Raw genomic sequence first — 19555 nt, 5'->3', positions numbered from 1 at the left:
AGTTGATCATGGTTTACGCATATGACGATGCTCATCTAGAGACATTCATGCCTTTTCTGATTCTGATTGGGCTGGTTGTCCTGAGGATCGAAAATCCACGAGTGGTTTTGCTGTTTTCTTGGGGAGTAATCTTATATCCTGGGTTTGCAAGAAATAGAGAACTGTTGCTAGGTCATCCACTGAGGCTGAATACAAAGCTCTTGCTGATGTTTGTGCTAAAGTTCTATGGATTATGTCATTACTGCGTGAGATACAGATTCCGGGTATTTCCATTCCAAAATTATGGTGTGATAATCTAGGAGCTACATATATGAGCACCAAGCATGTGGAGACTGATTATCATTTTGTTCGTGATCGAGTAGCTTCGGACGATATTCAAGTCAACTTCATCTCCACAAAGGATCAACTTGCTGATATGTTCACCAAATCTCTACATAGACCTAGATTTTCTTCCCTAAGGGACAAGCTACAGGTTACTAGTATACACTGTGCTTGAGGGGGAGTATTAGGACTCTATGTATCTGAGTCTGTTTAGAACTTCTTATCCTTGTAACACTGTGACTCTCTACTTCTTATCCTTATCACACTGTGACTCTCTATTGTATATATTCACTTCATCTGATCTCATTGTAATAAAGTTCCGTTAATAATATTCCACCAGTTCTCATCGTAGGGAGGTATATGTTGTTTTTTTTTTGGGTGTGTTTTGTATTTTTTGGTGTATTTTTGCATTTCATTGTACACACACACACACAAACACACACACACACACACACACACACACACACACACACACACACACACACACACACACACACACACACACACATATATATATATATATATATATATATATATATATATATATATATATATATATATATATATATATAAAAGATCATATGAGAACACCTGCTTAGGTGAGAACGTGAGAACAAATCGTTTGTATCTATTTCATATTTTTTAATGGTCTAGATTAGATTAAGTTTGTGCGAACGCGCATTAAATATGTGCAAACGCGATTAAGTGTGTTTGCACACAATTAATGCGCGTCCGCACACACTAAATCTAATCTATACCATTAAAAATATTAGATGGATGCACATGATGTGTTCTAATGTTCTCACCGATTTTCAGCCTATTTTTAAAACATTTTAAGCTTAGGAAATATGAATAAGTCTATCATAAATTTCTAAACCAATGGAAGCTAAAACATAAGAGTTGGGGGTGCTATGCCACATCTAAGCTAGGGACTTAGATGCACAGGCTAATAACTAACTAATCTCAAATCCACAAGCAATATCTGAATAACAACGCTGCTCACATGCCGATTAAACTAAAGTTGCGCTAATTCTAACTAAGTCTAGGAATATCGGCTCTATCTAGCGTGCTCTCGAGTCTACAAGTCTGCACCTGAAAAACATGCGGTGTAGCAACCGTTAGCGAATAATGCTAAGTAACCCACTCCCACGCGTTAAGTACAATAAATATAAATATAATAAAACCATTTCGAGACTTCGGAATACATAGATATATCCTAAATAACGCTAGCTTTAAAATCAGGATGAGGACACATGACATACCAATAGACTCAACACAATAAGACACATTAAAATAAAAACATGTAGACCATGACTACAACACACGACAACGACAACAAATCCTGACCACAAGACACGGCAACAACAACAAACAACAACAACACAATACGTCTATGTTCCAACCTTATACCAAGTTTCAACATTTACTCCTCTCCATCCTTATATCAGTTCTAACCTGTACCTCCAGGCCACGTTGTACACCATCAACCGTAACCCTCCAGAGCAATGCTACCCGCCTATCCAACCGCCAATCTATTCCACCGATCAAAGCACACTCAGTGCCAAAGGTACCGCAGCACCATTCAAAAGACAAATGCACCGCATCGCAATAAAAAAAAGCACACTCAGTACATCAAACTACCAATCTATTTTTATACCGCCAATCTCATATCTTTCATCATCATGGACAACAACACAACAATCAATACTCAACAATAACTTCAATCAATGGGTATTCAAGGGAAGGGCACAACATACGTACCGACTCTTATCAACAAGTGACACCAACACAACCATATGACTCTTGGGGAACAACCTAGACATTACTTACAATGACAACGGGACAACCACAAGACTCATATGGGACATTACACTCTTACTTTAAACCAAAGGGATACGAGTTTAGACCACATGCATTAACATGACTCACAAACCCTATTACGGTACTCAAGACATCAAACTAGACTTACAAACATCAAACGAGACACAACAGGGTACGGGAAAATGACCAACGGTGATCAACAACACACCACACCGCCCGAACCAGCGGACGGTACGGCGGGTGGAAAACCACCCGCCGGCGGGCTGTCCGTTCCAGCGGGTGGTCCAGCGGATAGCCGTCCACCCGCTGGAATGGCGGTACCGTTCCTGCGGGCTGGTCGTGTAACACTCCGTGTTACGGCCTTCAAACCCGAATTAATTATTAAATTAATTCCGTTAATTAAAATAATTAAGAGGTATTTAATCCAATTATAATTCTCTTAATTAATCTTAGCGGTCCTCAATGAATCGTGGACCTTTGCCTGAACTAGAAACCTTAAACCCGTAGGGAATAAGAAAAGTGGGCCTTATTATTCAGACTCTGAATAGGTTTCCCCTTAAACATATAAATAGAAGATTAGGAAGCAGATAGAACCCTTCCTCACCACCTACTTACTCGAAAATACTCTTAGGAAATCCAGCCAAGGAAATCCCCTACCAGCAAGCTTAGGAAGATCAACTGGGAGAAGAATCTTATGGAAGAACCTTAGTAGCCAAGGGAAATCGGTTAGGGCTAAGAGGTAACTCATGTCTTACAAAACCTATTTTCCTTGCTATATCTTACTTATTGGCTCCCTTGATAATTGTACGGGTGATTCTGTGATTGAGTCTTGATAGAGCCTTGCTTAGGATTTATATTGTGTTTATTTGATAATCTTGGTGATCTTGATGTTGTGATTGATTATGTGTGTAATCTTGTATTTAATTAATGTCTAGAGCTTGTCCTTAGGGTTTGTATCGTGAATCTCGTTGTTGTGATGTTCTTGGTATTCTTGGGTGGGTTTATGCATGATCGGGTGTTGAGTCTAGCCTAGGACTTGTCTATAGAGCTTTGCATATAGATTTCTTGATGTTCTTGAGGTTCCGGATGCTCCTGAACCATTATGTGACCAATGTGGAGTCGTGGCATGTTTAGGAATCGTGTTAGAATATAATTGGAATGATTCATGATTTAATCTTTGTTAATTGAAATCGTGATGTTGTTGTTACGTGTTGGAATGTGTTTGGAAATGATTTTGAGTTCCACGAACGGACCCCAAACTGGAAATTCTACCTTCGTACCAGTGGGGGTAGGTGGGGGGACGAATCCCCACCACTAACCCGCTGCCCATGCTGCCCGGTTCCAGCATGCAGCCGGCGGGCAAGCGACTGCCCGCCGGGCACCCGCTGGAATAGTGACGCCGTCGGCGGGTGGTCCACCACCCACCGCCCACCCGCTGGAAAGGCGAGATGTGGCGGGGTCTTTTCCCCCGTTTGTTGTTTCCCCGTGTCCCGTTGTACCCCGTGTGATGTTTGTGAGTCTCGCACGATGTTTTGAGTACCGTTCTAGGAATTTGTGTGTAGTGTGTGTCGTTTGTTAATATGCCTTGATTGTTATTTTTGATTACATGATTGATTGATTGAATGATGATGGGTACCGTGGTCATTGCGCAATGATTGATGTGACTGATGATGATGATATTGTGATTGGTGCAGATGAATTGTTGGCGGAAAGCACAACGTGTGCTCAGTTATCGTGCTAAAGGCACAGACCACCCCTTAGGCTTGCTGGCTAAAGGCTTGGGTCAGGGTATAAGCGCCGCGGTGTCATGTTAGAGCTATATGCGCTAACCCCTTGATATTGGTGCTAGAAACACGGACTATGCAAATGACACTTATGTAACACCCCCGATTTTTACCACATTTTAAAAACTTAAATGCACAGGAAAACATCTAATCATCAAGACATAAAGCAAGCAGAAGCTATATAAAATCGGTACGTGTTATGCCACACTTATCTCAAACATAGGTGCACAGGCGGGAAAACTATCATTTAAACAAAACATAAAGTGTCTAGGCACACAGGCCGCTAAACTAGGCTCACAGGCCAACAAAAGATAACGTCTACACAGGACAGCTAATCTATCTATCGATCCACGATTAGCGCTCTCAGTCATCTACTCAAAACCTGTAGAACAAGGGAATAAACATGGGGATAACACCTGGTCAATGAATATTGCTGGTAACCCATCAATACGCGTTAAATAACATATATAGATAAATATAATCAAAACCATTTTGAAAGGGAATATGTTGGACAATTTTAAATATATAATGTCCTCACAAGTGCACGAGTCAGTGTAGTGGTAGTGTGCAAAGGCAAGGGTCGAACCCAAGAGGAAGTTGATATGATGCAATTTAATAAATTGAAAATGATTAAAATGATTACTTAACAATTTAATGTGCTTAGAACCAATTGACATTCAGAATGGACTTAACTAGCGAAATTGTAGTAGAAAAGAAAGCAGGAAATAAAATAGCAACGAAATGAAATAGCAGGGGAAATCGATCCGATTAAAATAACGTGCTTGACAAATTAAAGTGCTTAAATCAAATGCCAAAGATTAATAAAACAGGAAGCTAAGGAATAAAACTCAATTGATTGACAACATTGAATTTATATTAACGCAGATTTAAGATGAATTGAAATAGAAAATGTAGCAAATACTAAAGAAATTGATAGCTAATGTAATAGAGTTGAGCAAATTGATACTACAAACTAGGTTCCACAGTAGCAATACATAAATTGGGTTTAGAGGAATTAAACAAAATAATGCACTGTGGCTTGAAGAAAGAGGAATTAAACAAAACTTTACTGTGAATTGACGAAAGACGAATTAAACAAAGTGTACTGTGATGTAATTAAATAAGCAAATAGGTTCTACCGTAACAATTCGACATAATGCAATGTAAATTGAGGAACAAACAGAAATTGAGGAAGTGGCCATTAACAATTCACCAAAGTGCAATGTAAATTAAAGGGGACAAAAACCAGGAATATTAAGCTGCTGCCGACTGTCAAGGTTGCCGATCAGATTCTGCTATCGCCGCACTGAACAAATTGAAGAACAGAGAAATAGAAGAATTGGGAAGAAGCTGCCGAATCAGCACTACCAGCGCCAAACTGGAAACCTCCAAGCTCGCCTCCGGAATTGATCCGGAGTAAAATTGATGGTGGGTGGTAATTCGTGGTGAAATTCCGTTGTCGGTGATGAAGGTGATAAATGGCGGTGAGGAGCTTCGCTGAAGATCTTAGACCGAACTTTATTTATAGCCTTTGACTGCTTCTCCTTACACTATTCAATTCTTGGCATAGATGTCGCAGGAGAATGAGGATCGGCTCTCCTTTCGGGTCTTTAGCTGACCGGACCGAATCTTCGTTAGCCGATGGGATGAAGCTGCGCCTCTCTCATATTTTATTAATTAAAGTCCTGATCCTAACAAAATGGACAGATCTAATCTAATCTAATTTGATAATCTAATAATAATAATAATAATAATAATAATAATAATAATAATAATAATAATAATAATAATAATAATAATAATCTTATTAAATTGGGGTTAGGGAATTATTGTTCTAATACAATTCAAATAATAGACAAATTTAATAAAAATAATCTTAAAATAGATTAATATTAACAAAAGTACTTATGTCAATAATAAATAAAATTAGATAAAAATTAATCAATTATTTGCAGCTTAACTATAAAAAATTATTTAAAATAACAACAAAAATAATGTTTATCAAATCTCCCCACAATTATTTATTTGCTTGTCCTCAAGCAAAAACATTATTAACAAGAAAAGAAATTAAAATAAAAGCAAGTATTAGATCGAGTTGTACCCAAATAGCCTTTCAAATTTATTTGCCTCATCAATGCAAAATTAAAGTCAACTCAAAGAGTGCATAAAATAATTGACTAGAAATTAAAATCTTTAGCAACTAAAATAAATATAAAACTTGTGCTCGTATGCTAATACCCCTTATATGAGCTATACAAAAACTCAATAAAGTAAATACGAAAATTTCACAAAATATAACCTAAACCAAATTCGAAAACATTCTATCACAGTGCAGGTACAAAACATGAAGGAAACAAGGATCGAGACATTTATTAAAATTAAAATGCAATTTGCTCGTCTCTTTCAAAGTTCACTCATTATTTTTTCTATTTTGACTTTTTTCCAAAGAGAACTTCCCCAAAAACCTCGCCATTTTATACCAGACTTGTTTGGGTTTTCAATTTTGTGTGTACTCATAAACCAGACCACAACACTTATTGATTTATTTATTATACATGTTTATAGATGGCTGATTCAGCGGAGTAGAATCTCTTAGATTTGCAAAATAAATAACTTAATAACCGAACACTCTCATTTATTTTTATTTTATTATTATTTTTTTAATATCTTTTTTATAATCTTTTCTTTTCACCTCACTTATGTCATAAAGATGATCCTTGAACCAACACACTACACCACAATTTATAGCACTCAAGAATTTGAAAAAGGAAAAACAAAGTGAAAGATGCATATAAACTACTAAAGAAATTGTATAGAACACATAAAGGTATTTCCTATTCTAATTATTTTATTTTATTTTATTTTTTTTGTTTTTTGATTTTTTTGGTTTTTTTTTTTTTTGAAACAAAGATATTCAAAAATATAAGAATAGAGATTAACAACTAGTCACATGCACTATACATACTAAGAGTTGACAAAAACATGCATAATTTTCATCATAGGCTAGTCAAAAGGCTCAAGTTCTTATTATTTTTAAAAGTAAAATTTTTTTTTAAAATTTTTTTTTTAAAGAGATTGACAAATATTTCAAAATAGAAATCTCCTCCCCACACTTATTTCAAACATTGTCCGCAATGTTGAGAACAAACAAAAAGTATAAGAGAAACACAAACAACATGAAAATAAAGGAGAAAAGGGGAAGAGATTTGGGTTGCCTCACAATAGCGCTTCAGTTATTGTCTGTAGCTGGACAACATGGGCATTTAGAGTCCTGTAACTCTATCTGTTCAATACTCAAGACTGAGGGATCACCCTCGAGGTACTGTTTTAGTCGTTGCCCATTTACCTTAAATTTTTCACATGTGTCTGGATTTTCAATCTCGCAGGCACCATGAGAAAATACTTCACGTACCACAAAAGGCCCTGTCCACCTAGATTTTAACTTACCTGGAAACAATCTCAAACGAGAGTTAAATAACAAAACTTTCATCCCAGGTTCAAAATTTTTCCTCAAAAGAAATTTATCATGGTAAGCTTTAGTCCTTTCTTTATAGATTTTTGAGTTTTCATAGGCCTCATTCCTTATTTCATCTAATTCATTTAAATTCAATTTTCTTATTCCACCAGCCCGCTGCAAATCAAAATTTAAGAATTTAATAGCCCAATAGGCTTTGTGTTCTAACTCTACTGGCAAATGACAAGCCTTCCCAAATACCAACCTGTATGGGCTCATGCCAATTGGAGTCATGTAGGCTGTCCTGTAAGCCCACAGTGCATCATTCAATTTGATGGCCCAATCCTTTCGGGAAGGATTCACCGTTTTTTCTAGTATTCCTTTGATTTGTCTGTTACTCACCTCTACTTGACCAGAGGTTTGTGGATGGTATGGAGTAGCTACTTTATGAGTAATGCCATATTTTTTCAAAAGACCTGCAAAAAGTTTATTACAGAAGTGGGTACCATCATCGCTAATAATAGCTCTGGGTGTCCCAAACCTTGCAAAAATATCTTTCAGAAATTTCAAAACAACTTTACTATCATTTGTCCTAGTAGCTACAGCTTCAACCCATTTTGATACATAATCAACAGCCACAAGAATATAATTATAACCAAAGGAAGTAGGAAACGGCCCCATGAAATCAATTCCCCAAACATCAAACAGGTCAACAACTAGAATATTTGAGAGAGGCATTTCATGACGCTTACTTATATTACCAGTCCTCTGGCATTTATCACACTTAGCACAAAATTCATACGCATCCTTGAACAAAGTGGGCCAATAAAAACCGGACTGCAAAACTTTCGATGCAGTTTTCTTCCCACTAAAATGTCCTCCGCAATTTAAAGTGTGACTGTGATTCAAAATATTTTGCTGTTCAAACTCAGGAATACACCTTCTAATTATTTGATCAGGACAAATTTTAAACAAATAAGGCTCATCCCAAAAAAAATATTTTGCTTTGGAAAGAAAATGTTTTTTTCCTTGTGAATTTAAGCTTGGGTGAAATTGACCCGAGACTAAATAATTCACGATGTCAGCATACCAAGGTTCTGTATTCTGTAAAGAAAGCAATTGTTCACCTGGGAACATGTCATTGATAGGAATACCAGAATTAGAACAATTATTAGCTACTTCGGGTAAACGAGACAGATGGTCAGCTACCACATTCTCGCACCCTTTCTTGTCCTTGATAGTTAAATCAAACTCTTGCAACAACAAAATCCATCTTATTAGTCTAGGTTTAGCATCTTTTTTAGCCAACAAAAATTTTAGCGCAGAATGATCAGAATAAACAATCACCTTAGAACCAATCAAGTAAGAACGAAATTTTTCTAATGCAAAGACTATAGCCAACAACTCCTTTTCAGTAGTTGTATAGTTAGCCTGGGCATTATCCAAAGTTCTACTTTCATAATGAATCACATAAGGCATCTTATTAATTCTTTGTCCTAAAACAGCGCCTATGGCATAATCAGATGCATCACACATTATTTCAAAAGGAAACTCCCAATTAGGTGCAGTAAGAATGGGAGCGGAAGTTAATTTTTCTTTCAAAAAATTAAGAGCAGATAAGCATTCATCATCAAATTTGAAAACAACATCTTTTGCAAGCAGCTACATAAAGGCCTACAAATTTTTGAAAAGTCTTTTTGAAAAGTCTTTTATGAAACGCCTGTAAAAACCTGCATGACCAAGAAAACTTCGCACTTCTTTAACAGATGTAGGGGTAGGTAATTTAGAAATAACATCAATTTTAGCCTTATCAACCTCTATGCCCCTGTCAGAAATTATGTGCCCTAGAACAATGCCCTCTTTAACCATGAAATTACTTTTTTCCCAACTCAAAGTTAAGTTCATTTTAACACATCTTTCAAGCACAGAAGATAAATGAGCAAGGCAATCATCAAAAGAATCTCCAAATAGAGAAAAATCATCCATAAATACTTCAACATATCTTTCAATCATATCAGAAAATATTGACATCATACACCTTTGGAAGGTTGCAGGTGCATTACATAACCCAAATGACATTCTGCGATAAGCAAAAGTGCCAAAGGGACATGTAAACGTCGTTTTTTCTTGATCTTCAGGTGCAATAGGAATCTGAAAATAACCTTGAAAGCCATCAAGAAAACAATAATAAGCATGCCCAGCTAATCTTTCTAACATTTGATCAATAAAGGGCAAAGGAAAATGATCTTTTTTAGTGGCGGCATTTAATTTTCTGTAATCTATACACATGCGCCACCCAGTTACTGTTCTCGTTGGGATCAATTCATTTTTTTCATTAGTGACCACCGTAATTCCAGATTTTTTTGGCACTACATGAATTGGACTTACCCATTTACTGTCTGAAATTGGGTAAATAATACCCGAGTCCAACAACTTTAGAACTTCTGCGCGTACAACCTCCTTCATGTTTGGATTTAACCTGTGCTGAGGTTGACGGACCGGAGTTGCTCCTTCTTCAAGTAGGATCCGGTGCATACACACCGTTGGACTTATTCTCTTAATATCACCTACTGTCCAACCAATTGCACTTTTATATTTTTTGTAAAACTTCTAGTAGACTTGTTTCTTGCTCAAGTGAAAGATTAGAAGCAATTATTACAGGATAAGTATTATTTGGACCTAAAAAAGCATATTTCAAAGAATTAGGAAGAGGTTTTAGTTCAAGCTTGGGTGGAACTTCAGCTTCAATTGAAGAATGGTATACTTCTTTGGTTTTCTCCAAACAGCTTGTAACTGAACCTCCTTCATCATTCCCCTCCTTTATTGGGCTTTGGCCAGGTTGGACTTCATCAGCCTCAATCTCTTCGACCTTCAATGGATATGCATCTAAAAACTCAGCAGAAATTATTGAATCTAAAACATCTACAGCAAAACAATGACTAGTATCGTTTTCAGGCAACTTCATTGATTTCAGAATGGAAAATTCAACAGTCTCATCAAGGACAGACATAGTTAATTTTCCATTTTGGACATCAATCATTGTTTTTGCTGTGGCCATGAAAGGTCGGCCAAGCTGATGCGGCCCAACATATGAAGATCCATTAAGAATACTAATTGGGCCAATCACAAGGCCCAAGTCCAAACAATTAAGGCAACTCTTCATTGGTGATGTTCAAAGATGGTGGAAATCCAAGTCAAGCCCATTTGCAAAATATGAAGAATAACTCAAGGCTTTTTTATAATTGTTTAAGTGCTGATTTTGGTGATTAAATTAGGCCCAAATCAGCCCTATTATTTTTGGTCATCATTAATTTAAATTGTTTGGCATAAAAGACAAAACACTAGTTGTATTTAGAAAGGATTCCTTAAATCCTATTCTAAATAAAACTCTATTTACTTGTTTTCTAGATTAGGTTTAGGACTCTTTTTCCCATTGTATTTAGATTACAATGCTGCCCTATACCTATAAATAGGGCACATCCATATCAGTTTGAAACAGGCTTTAATTCAATAAAATTCTTAAGTTTTTCTTTACACTTGTGTAAGAAACCTTATGGCTAATTGTGGACTCAATTAGTGGCTAGTCGTGGACTCGACTAGCAAATTGATTCGTGGACTCGAATCAATCTTACTTTCTTCAACCTTAGATTTAGGTTCGTGGACTCGTTCTTGAATCGAAGGAAACTAGATCCGACTCTAGTTGATTGAAGATTGCAACATCGAGGTACTTGAAGCTACATGGGATTCTTCCAAGTCTTTGAGGATTCGAGACAAAGGGTTTCTCGTGAGGTTTAAGGTATTTTGATCCATCTCTATCTTTACATTGAGAGCAATTCTTGGGACAATACTCATCTTATTTGAATCTTGGACTAGATTCATATCAATTTGGTATCAGAGCCTAGGTTTGTCTCGTTATCATTGGAAATTTGGTTTCTTTGGTTCCCTAGGTTTATCTCGTTCTTATCTTACATACTACATTTATTCGTGTCTTATTCATTAAAAAAATCCCCAAAAAAATTTTCTTTTGCATTCTTGATTGTGTTCTTGAATCTTGATACATGTTCTCCAGTTTCTTGAAAAACAATCCCGAAAGTGTTTTCCCTTTTTCCCGTACAATATCAACGAGACCTCACACCTCCTTAGCACCATATTACCACATATTCTGTCAAGAAAACAACCCCATCTTACCCTTACCTATATCCAAAGCGCATTTATGCGCAATCACGTCTCAATCACACCCTGTCCAGATTTCCGTGAGCTGTGACCAGTTTCAAAGAATTACCTATATCTCGAGATCCACTGGTTAGTTTTATCCGAAATTTGGATATGTTGTATATCTCTTCTGGGGCGTTCTATTGATATATTATACACTTGCTAATTCCTTACGGTCATTGAGATATTGATCTTCGAAGTAAGGGCAGCGTTTCTGTTTTTCTGGGTGATTCTTGAAATTCTTGATTCTGTTTTGAAGTGCTTGTGTGGAACCACTTGGTCTGAAATTTTTGGTGATATTTACAGTAATTATTTGGAGGTTATTTATCAAAAAATCAAAAAAAAATCAAGAAAGTTGAAAAAAAAAAAAAGCAAAAAAGAGAAAGCAATAAAGAAGAAGAATAAGGTTGGGGAAAGAATTTGGCTGGTAGGAGAATTTTGGAGGGACAAGGAAGGGGAAAAGTATAAGGTTGGAAGGAGTTTTTTAATGATTCCTAATTGGTTGTGGTACACATGAACCCATTTTATATTCTATTTGTCTCTATATTTTGATATTGGTCTTGCATATCTTTCTGCCATACTTCCTTCTTTAGTTTCCTTTTTCTTTCAAATCTTATTTAGTTTCTTTGCTCGTATTGTCCTTTTTCTTTGCTTCTTGCTCTCAATTTTATTATCTATCTCACGATACACCCTTACTCTCAAAGGCTTGTGAAGTCTTCCAAGGTACGTTTTCTTGAACTTTGAGGTTGAATCCATATCAACTTGAGTACCGGACTAGAATTTTCCTTTTTGGAAAAAGGTTTGTGAGAGTATCTGCCACCTTGAGCGATACACGAGTGGAGTGTGTGTTTGTAAGAGTGTGTAGTACACCACCAGAGCCATATAATCCACCTCTTACCCGCGAGCTGAGAATAGTGAGGGAGCGAGCCAACTTTTTGGTTTCACTAACGTGATTACTCACACATCTTTTTTTTTTTTTTTTTTTTTTTTTTTTAGATATTTTTTTTCCTATACAGATGGCTGATCAAGTTCCAAACTTTCCCCAGACATTAGAACAAAAGATAGACAGGTTACTCAAACGAATGAATAATTTGGAGCAACGCTCACAGCAAGTGCAACCACCACACAATGATGAGCGATACCTGCCACCAGTAGGAAGAGTGGATCCTATATGTCAAAGGATCCAGCAGCGTAATGCGGAGTTAGGAAACATTAAACATGAAATTCCTAACTTCACCGGTGAGAAAGGACCTACCGAATACATAGAATGGGAGAATGCTGTTGAAACTCTTTTTTATTTAAAGCAATATTCTGATCTTACAAAAATTAGGATAGTTGCTACATCTTTTAAGGGGTATGCATTATCTTGGTGGCGAAAAAGAAATATAGAAAGAGTTGCTAATTTTATTCCCTATGAATCTTGGGTTCAAGTGAGGGAAGATATGCACCTAACCTTTTGTCCTAAATCTTTTTTCAATGATCTTGAAAGAAAATTGCAGGGAACGGTGCAAGGAAATAAGTCAGTTGATGAGTACTACCAAACTATAAGTATTTTGCTTAAACAAGGAGACATACATGAAGAAGAGACAAAAACTGTTGCTCGTTTCGTACATGGATTGAACTTAGAAATTCGGTGTGGAATGAGTATTCAGAGATATGACACCCTTTATGATGCCCTGTATGCTGCACGTGAATCTGAGGCAAAAATCAAAGAGATGAAAATGTACAAGTCCAAAAATGGTGCATCAAGATGGAACAACACTTGTTCCACCCCTCAAAGGCGTGATGAACATCCTCCTCCAAGAGATGATTCACGAGACAAAGGTAAGGAAAAGGTAAGTGAGGCAGTAAGGCCTCAACATGATAGAGAATTAATTTGTTATAGATGTAATGGGAGAGGCCACATAGCTCGTGATTGCCCTAACAAGAGGGTAGTTAAGATAACAACACAATCTGAAAATTTTACTTCTTTTCTTGAATATAAATCTGAGGATGAGGTTTGTGACCATTTTGAAACCCCCAATGAACATGTTGAGAGAGAACCATCCATACCTTTAGATTCTGATTCTAAATATGTTGATAGTGAGTCTAGTCATATTGTTGTTGTTAAGGAGGTTTTGAATGTTCACCCTTTAAAAGAAGATCAGTCTCAAAGAGAAAATATATTTTGTGCTAAAGGGTCAATTAGAGAGAATGTGTGTGCTATGGTAATAGATTCTAGAAGTTGCACAAATGTGGCTAGTGCAACTATGGTTAAATTTCTTCAGTTACCTTTGCTTAATCATCTAAATCCTTATTGTTTGCAATGGTTAACTGATGTAGGAGAAGCTAGAGTAACCAAACAGGTTCTTATTCCTTTATCTATTAACAGTTACTCTGATGAAATCTTGTGTGATAATATCCCAATGCAGGATGCTCATATCTTGTTAGGTAGACCATGGCAATTTGACAAAAAAAATAAGTTATGATGGAATGAGGAACACTTATGTGTTTCACATGAATGGAGTTACATATGTCTTGCCTCGTTTGTATCTTAAACAAGTAGAAGAAATTCAATTGACATTGATGCAAGCTCTCAAACCAGCATCAAAGGAAGAAATAAAAGAGAGAAAAGTGGAACCTCCATGTTTGGAATTGCAATCACCACTCCAATCTTCTATTTCGGTTTGTAGCCAAACAAAGGGACCACAATCAGTGATACAGTGGAAAGGACCAGCCCAAGGTGTCAAAGTGCAACCTCTCTTGGTAACTACAAAGGATATTAAGCAAGAGAAAAGAAGGGGAGTAACTATTTACTCATTTTTATTTCAAAAGCATGCATTAAAATTCTCTAGATTTGTTTGTCATGTTTCTATTAATGAGCTCCTTGCTAGATGTGTTAGAAATTTGTTTGCGTCCATACATCCGAGATTCCTTAATTTTGATTTTACTAAAACTTTATTTGATAGAGATAAGGAATCACTGGGAAGTTATAAGGCACATTTGAAAACTTCTTATGTGAAATACTACTTGCTCAAGGGGTTTTCTTTCAAAGTCAATGGGATTGGCACTTTTTGCTTGGATTTGAGCAATGATTTAATTATTGATTCACATAAGGGACAATTTGATTTTCCAAAGAGTGATGATGTTTTGCATGGATATTTTCATTGGCCAAAGAAGAAAAAAGATGTAGAATCTTATGTTCATAATTGTGCTACTTACCACCACAATGCATCTAAATCATTACTTGATATTTTCATGGATTTTGTGTTTGGTTTAGCCTTAAGCTCTAGGCGGAAAGATTTTGTGCTTATTGACAATTCAAACAAGATGCATAAATTTAATATGTCTCATTTTGTTGAATTATTACCATCCAGAATGTTTAAATTCCCTGATGTGTCATTAGACTTAATTGCCTTACTTGTTGATTGTAGGATGATGATTGGAGCGACTCATGTCAAGCATCCCAAGAAAAAGTTCCATGAGCGTGATAAAACAGAAAGTGAGCTTGCTACTTTGTCTTTCACTGAAGATTTGGATTCGAGGACGAATCCTTTTCAAGAATGGGAGAATAATAGGAACCAGTACACATGGAATCCAGAAAGGGTAAATAGTGGGCTCATCACAAGGCCCATAACGACGACCTTAAAACATCATTGGTGGAAGAAACAACAAAGACCAATAATAATTCCATTCGATAGAGGAAAATATTATAGTGGCCAATTTCAAGTGATATCATGGATCGAAGACAATGCTTACAAGATTCGAGGTCGAATCATTTTCAAGAAGGGGAGGATGATGCGGCCCAACATATGAAGATCCATTAAGAATACTAATTGGGCCAATCACAAGGCCCAAGTCCAAACAATTAAGGCAACTCTTCATTGGTGATGTTCAAAGATGGTGGAAATCCAAGTCAAGCCCATTTGCAAAATATGAAGAATAACTCAAGGCTTTTTTATAATTGTTTAAGTGCTGATTTTGGTGATTAAATTAGGCCCAAATCAGCCCTATTATTTTTGGTCATCATTAATTTAAATTGTTTGGCATAAAAGAGAAAACACTAGTTGTATTTAGAAAGGATTCTTTAAATCCTATTCTAAATAAAACTCTATTTACTTGTTTTCTAGATTAGGTTTAGGACTCTTTTTCCCATTGTATTTAGATTACAATGCTGCCCTATACCTATAAATAGGGCACATCCATATCAGTTTGAAACAGGCTTTAATTCAATAAAATTCTTAAGTTTTTCTTTACACTTGTGTAAGAAACCTTATGGCTAATTGTGGACTCAATTAGTGGCTAGTCGTGGACTCGACTAGCAAATTGATTCGTGGACTCGAATCAATCTTACTTTCTTCAACCTTAGATTTAGGTTCGTGGACTCGTTCTTGAATCGAAGGAAACTAGATCCGACTCTAGTTGATTGAAGATTGCAACATCGAGGTACTTGAAGCTACATGGGATTCTTCCAAGTCTTTGAGGATTCGAGACAAAGGGTTTCTCGTGAGGTTTAAGGTATTTTGATCCATCTCTATCTTTACATTGAGAGCAATTCTTGGGACAATACTCATCTTATTTGAATCTTGGACTAGATTCATATCACAAGCAGAATGGGCATGTCCTGCTTATGATTACAGTCCTTATTTATGTCTAACACAGCAAAATCAGCAGGAATTATTAATTTATCAACTTGGACCAGAACGTCTTCTACAATGCTCCTAGGATATCTAACAGAGTGATCAGCAAGCTCGAGGGACATTGTAGTAGATTTCAATTTATCCAAACCCAATTGCAAATAGACATAATATGGCATCAAGTTAATGCTCGCCCCTAAATCAGGCATTGCCTTTTCTTTCTTAGAATTCCCCACCGTAATAGTTATTATGATACTACCAGGGTCTTCTAATTTTGGGGGCAAGTCAGTTTGTAAAACAGCGCTGACAGTTCTAGACATGAAAACTTTTTCATTATGTTCATACCTACGCTTTCTAGTGTTCAGTTCTTTCAAAAACTTAGCATAGGCAGGCATATTTTTAATCATGTCTAACAAAGGCAAATTCACATGCACTTTTGACAACAAATCATAAATTTCAGAAAATGATTTATCAAATTTTGAATTTTTCAATCTACTAGGAAATGGAACTGAGGGAACATAAGGCTTAGGGGGCACATAAGGGTCAACGGATTTATGCAACTTGGGTTCATCCTTATTAACATCATCAACATGTAAGTTTTCAACTATTTTGGCTGGTCGAGAAGTGGTATTTGCATTATTTTTAATAACTTTACCACTTCTTAAAACAGTCATAACCTTAGCTTTCTCAGGTTGACTAGGTAACTTACCTGGTACATGGCTTTGCATAGATTCGGCGATTTGCCCCACTTGTACTTCCAATTTTCTCATGGAAGCTTCAACTTGTTGGAACCGCTGCTCACTAGCTTCCTGCCGTTTATTGCAAACCTGTATAAAATTGTGCAAAGCATCCTCCACAGATGGTTTTTTTGGTTGAGGCGGAGCAGTTGGTTGAAAATTATTTTGGTTATTACCCCAAGATAAATTAGGGTGATTTTTCCAACCCGGATTATAAGAATTGGAGTATGGGTCATTTCTCGGCCTCTGATTAAAACTGTTCATTGCATTAGCCTGCTCAACATTGTCATTTCCTTCAATCATACCTGCATTCTTTTGGTTCATACTCATCATGGAACACATGCTTGTCATTTGTTTTGTTAACTCAGACATATAAGTCGTCAATTCAGGATTTGAGCTAACTTCATACAAACCTGGTGTCCGTCCCCTTATGCTCTTTTGTTGGGAGTTTGCTCCTAGCATTTTATACAAAGCTAAGGTTTCCTCCTCAGTTTTTTCTCCCATGGCACCCCCAGCCGCATTATCAACTATCGATTGACAGGCTTGGGTCAAACCATCATAGAAGGTTTGGTTTTGCAGCTCCAATGGGTAACCATGATGGGGGCATTGAATGAGCAACATCTTGAACCTTTCCCATGCCTCATGGAACGGTTCGCCCTCAGCTTGCGAGAAAGTTGCAATTTTCCTTCTTAATTCCGTAGTTTTAGCATGAGAATAGAATTTACTTATGAATTTATTGTACACTTCTGGCCATGTTCGAAGGGAACCTGGTGTGAGAGACATGAACCATGTCCTTGCTGCATCTTTCAAGGTGTATGGGAAACACCTCATTCTCAATTCATCCTCCGTCAAGTCATTCAACGGAAAGTTTTGGACTATCCCGTATAAATCCCGGATGAAGGTAAGGGCATCCTCGGTCGCCGAGCCGTGAAAAGAAGGCAATTGACTATAGTGGACCGTCTTAAGCTCATAATTTCTTCCTGCATTGGTAAGCACTATACAAGAAGGTGAATTGCCTACTTGGGGCCTACCAAAGTCTTTCATCAGCCTAGGGTTGGGCCTGGGGTTGGGGTTAGGATTGGGGTTAGGGTTAGGGTTAGCTGGAGGAAGTGCATCCATAGTAGTGGTTGTTTCTTGTGGTTCAAAAACTGGATTTTCAAAAACTAATATTTCTTTCTTTGTCCTATTAATATGGTCGTCTAAAGGTAACAATTTAGGGTTTAAAGAACGACGACCCTGCATAAAATAAATAAATAAAATAACAAAGATAAATAAACTCAAACAAATAAATAAATAAGATAATGAATAAAGAGTAAAACGGAAATAGAGAAAACTAAACACTTATTAAGTACTTTTTTTACTTTTTTTTTAGGTAATGGTAAGTAAAGGGAGAAAAACAATTACTAAGAAAAAGGAAAACAAAATAAAAATAAATCAAGGGATAGGGAAAACAAAAACAGATATAAAACAATATTTTATTGAATTGAATACTAAACAATTATTGAAAAAGTGAAAAGAAAAATGGAAAGAGGAATCAAATTGCACAGTAAACAAACTAGAATCAATATGAATCAGAAAGTCAAATAACAATCAAATCAAAAAAGTCGGAACATGAATTAGAAACAATTTCTAACTCTGTATTTTAAGTCTAATATTACCAACCGATTAAAGAAATTAATACAAAATATTAACGATAAACAAATCGCGCCCTAAAATTAAACAATTTAGTAAAAATCAGTAATTAAAATTAATAAATAAAATAAACAGCAACTAAGCTTAGAATTTGGGAATTGATTAAATAAAAAGTGTTCACAATTCGGGAATTGAAAATTAAAGCAAAAGAGTACTGCAATTAAACGGAAGGAAACAAACAAAGACCAGAAAAATCAATTTGCAAAGTTTTAGAAATTAACCCTTCAGCAATTTGATATATATAAACTAATAAAAACCACTGCCAACATGCAATTGAATTCTAAAACCTGGGAAGTGAAAAAAAAAATGCCAAAGCTAAATTGTTGTTGCTGCCGTCCAGAAAAAGATTTGTGCTGAAATTAGACTAATGAGCAAACAAGATTAAACTGTAAGAAGGAAACAAAAAATTGCAAAAAAAACAAACAACTACTAAAAAAATAAAAATAAATTGCAACGTAAACAAATTCCCCAGCAACGGCGCCAAAAATTGTTGGACAATTTTAAATATATAATGTCCTCGCAAGTGCACGAGTCAGTGTAGTGGTAGTGTGCAAAGGCAAGGGTCGCACCCAAGAGGAAGTTGATATGATGCAATTTAATAAATTGAAAATGATTAAAACGATTACTTAACAATTTAATGTGCTTAGAACCAATTGACATTCAGAATGGACTTAACTAGCGAAATTGCAGTAGAAAACAAAGCAGGAAATAAAATAGCAACGAAATGAAATAGCAGGGGAAATTGATCAGATTAAAATAACGTGCTTGACAAATTAAAGTGCTTAAATCAAATGCCAAAGATTAATAAAACTGGAAGCTAAGGAATAAAACTCAATTGATTGACAACATTGAATTTATATTAACGCAGATTTAAGATGAATTGAAATAGAAAATGTAGCAAATACTAAAGAAATTGAT

The 19555-nt window shown here is 36.1% G+C and overlaps 2 protein-coding genes across 2 annotated transcripts; both read right to left on the bottom strand.

The window, feature by feature from the left end:
* Nucleotides 1–7155: 7155 nt before the first annotated feature.
* LOC109169443 lies at nucleotides 7156–10420 on the bottom strand. The gene is made up of 4 exons (XM_019318326.1): nucleotides 10003–10420; nucleotides 9307–9554; nucleotides 8645–8727; nucleotides 7156–8278 (listed from the first exon to the last, which is right to left on the bottom strand). The coding sequence occupies exons 1-4, from the start codon at nucleotides 10418–10420 to the stop codon at nucleotides 7156–7158; spliced, it is 1872 nt and encodes a 623-aa protein (XP_019173871.1).
* A 5748-nt stretch (nucleotides 10421–16168) lies between these two features.
* LOC109169442 lies at nucleotides 16169–18064 on the bottom strand. The gene has a single exon (XM_019318325.1). The coding sequence runs from the start codon at nucleotides 18062–18064 to the stop codon at nucleotides 16169–16171; it is 1896 nt and encodes a 631-aa protein (XP_019173870.1).
* Between the last annotated feature and the right edge of the window lie 1491 nt (nucleotides 18065–19555).

The sequence above is a fragment of the Ipomoea nil genome, unplaced genomic scaffold (assembly GCF_001879475.1).
Source record: "Ipomoea nil cultivar Tokyo-kokei standard unplaced genomic scaffold, Asagao_1.1 scaffold3314, whole genome shotgun sequence".
In the NCBI taxonomy this organism is placed as follows: domain Eukaryota; kingdom Viridiplantae; phylum Streptophyta; class Magnoliopsida; order Solanales; family Convolvulaceae; genus Ipomoea; species Ipomoea nil.
Note: the sequence above shows the minus strand (reverse complement) of the source record. Positions and strands in the feature narration are given on the sequence as shown.

Bases quoted from the DNA above. Each gene is read 5' to 3' on its own strand.
- LOC109169442 (XM_019318325.1), bottom strand. From the start codon at position 18,064: ATGGATGCACTTCCTCCAGCTAACCCTAACCCTAACCCCAATCCTAAC.
- LOC109169443 (XM_019318326.1), bottom strand. From the start codon at position 10,420: ATGATTGATGTCCAAAATGGAAAATTAACTATGTCTGTCCTTGATGAG. The intron at 9,555-10,002 runs CAAGTCTACTAG...ATTGTTTTCTTG, and splicing joins TCTTTCACTTGAGCAAGAAA to ATGGCTTTCAAGGTTATTTT. The intron at 8,279-8,644 runs GTTGTTGCAAGA...TTTGAATCACAG, and splicing joins AGACTAATAAGATGGATTTT to TCACACTTTAAATTGCGGAG.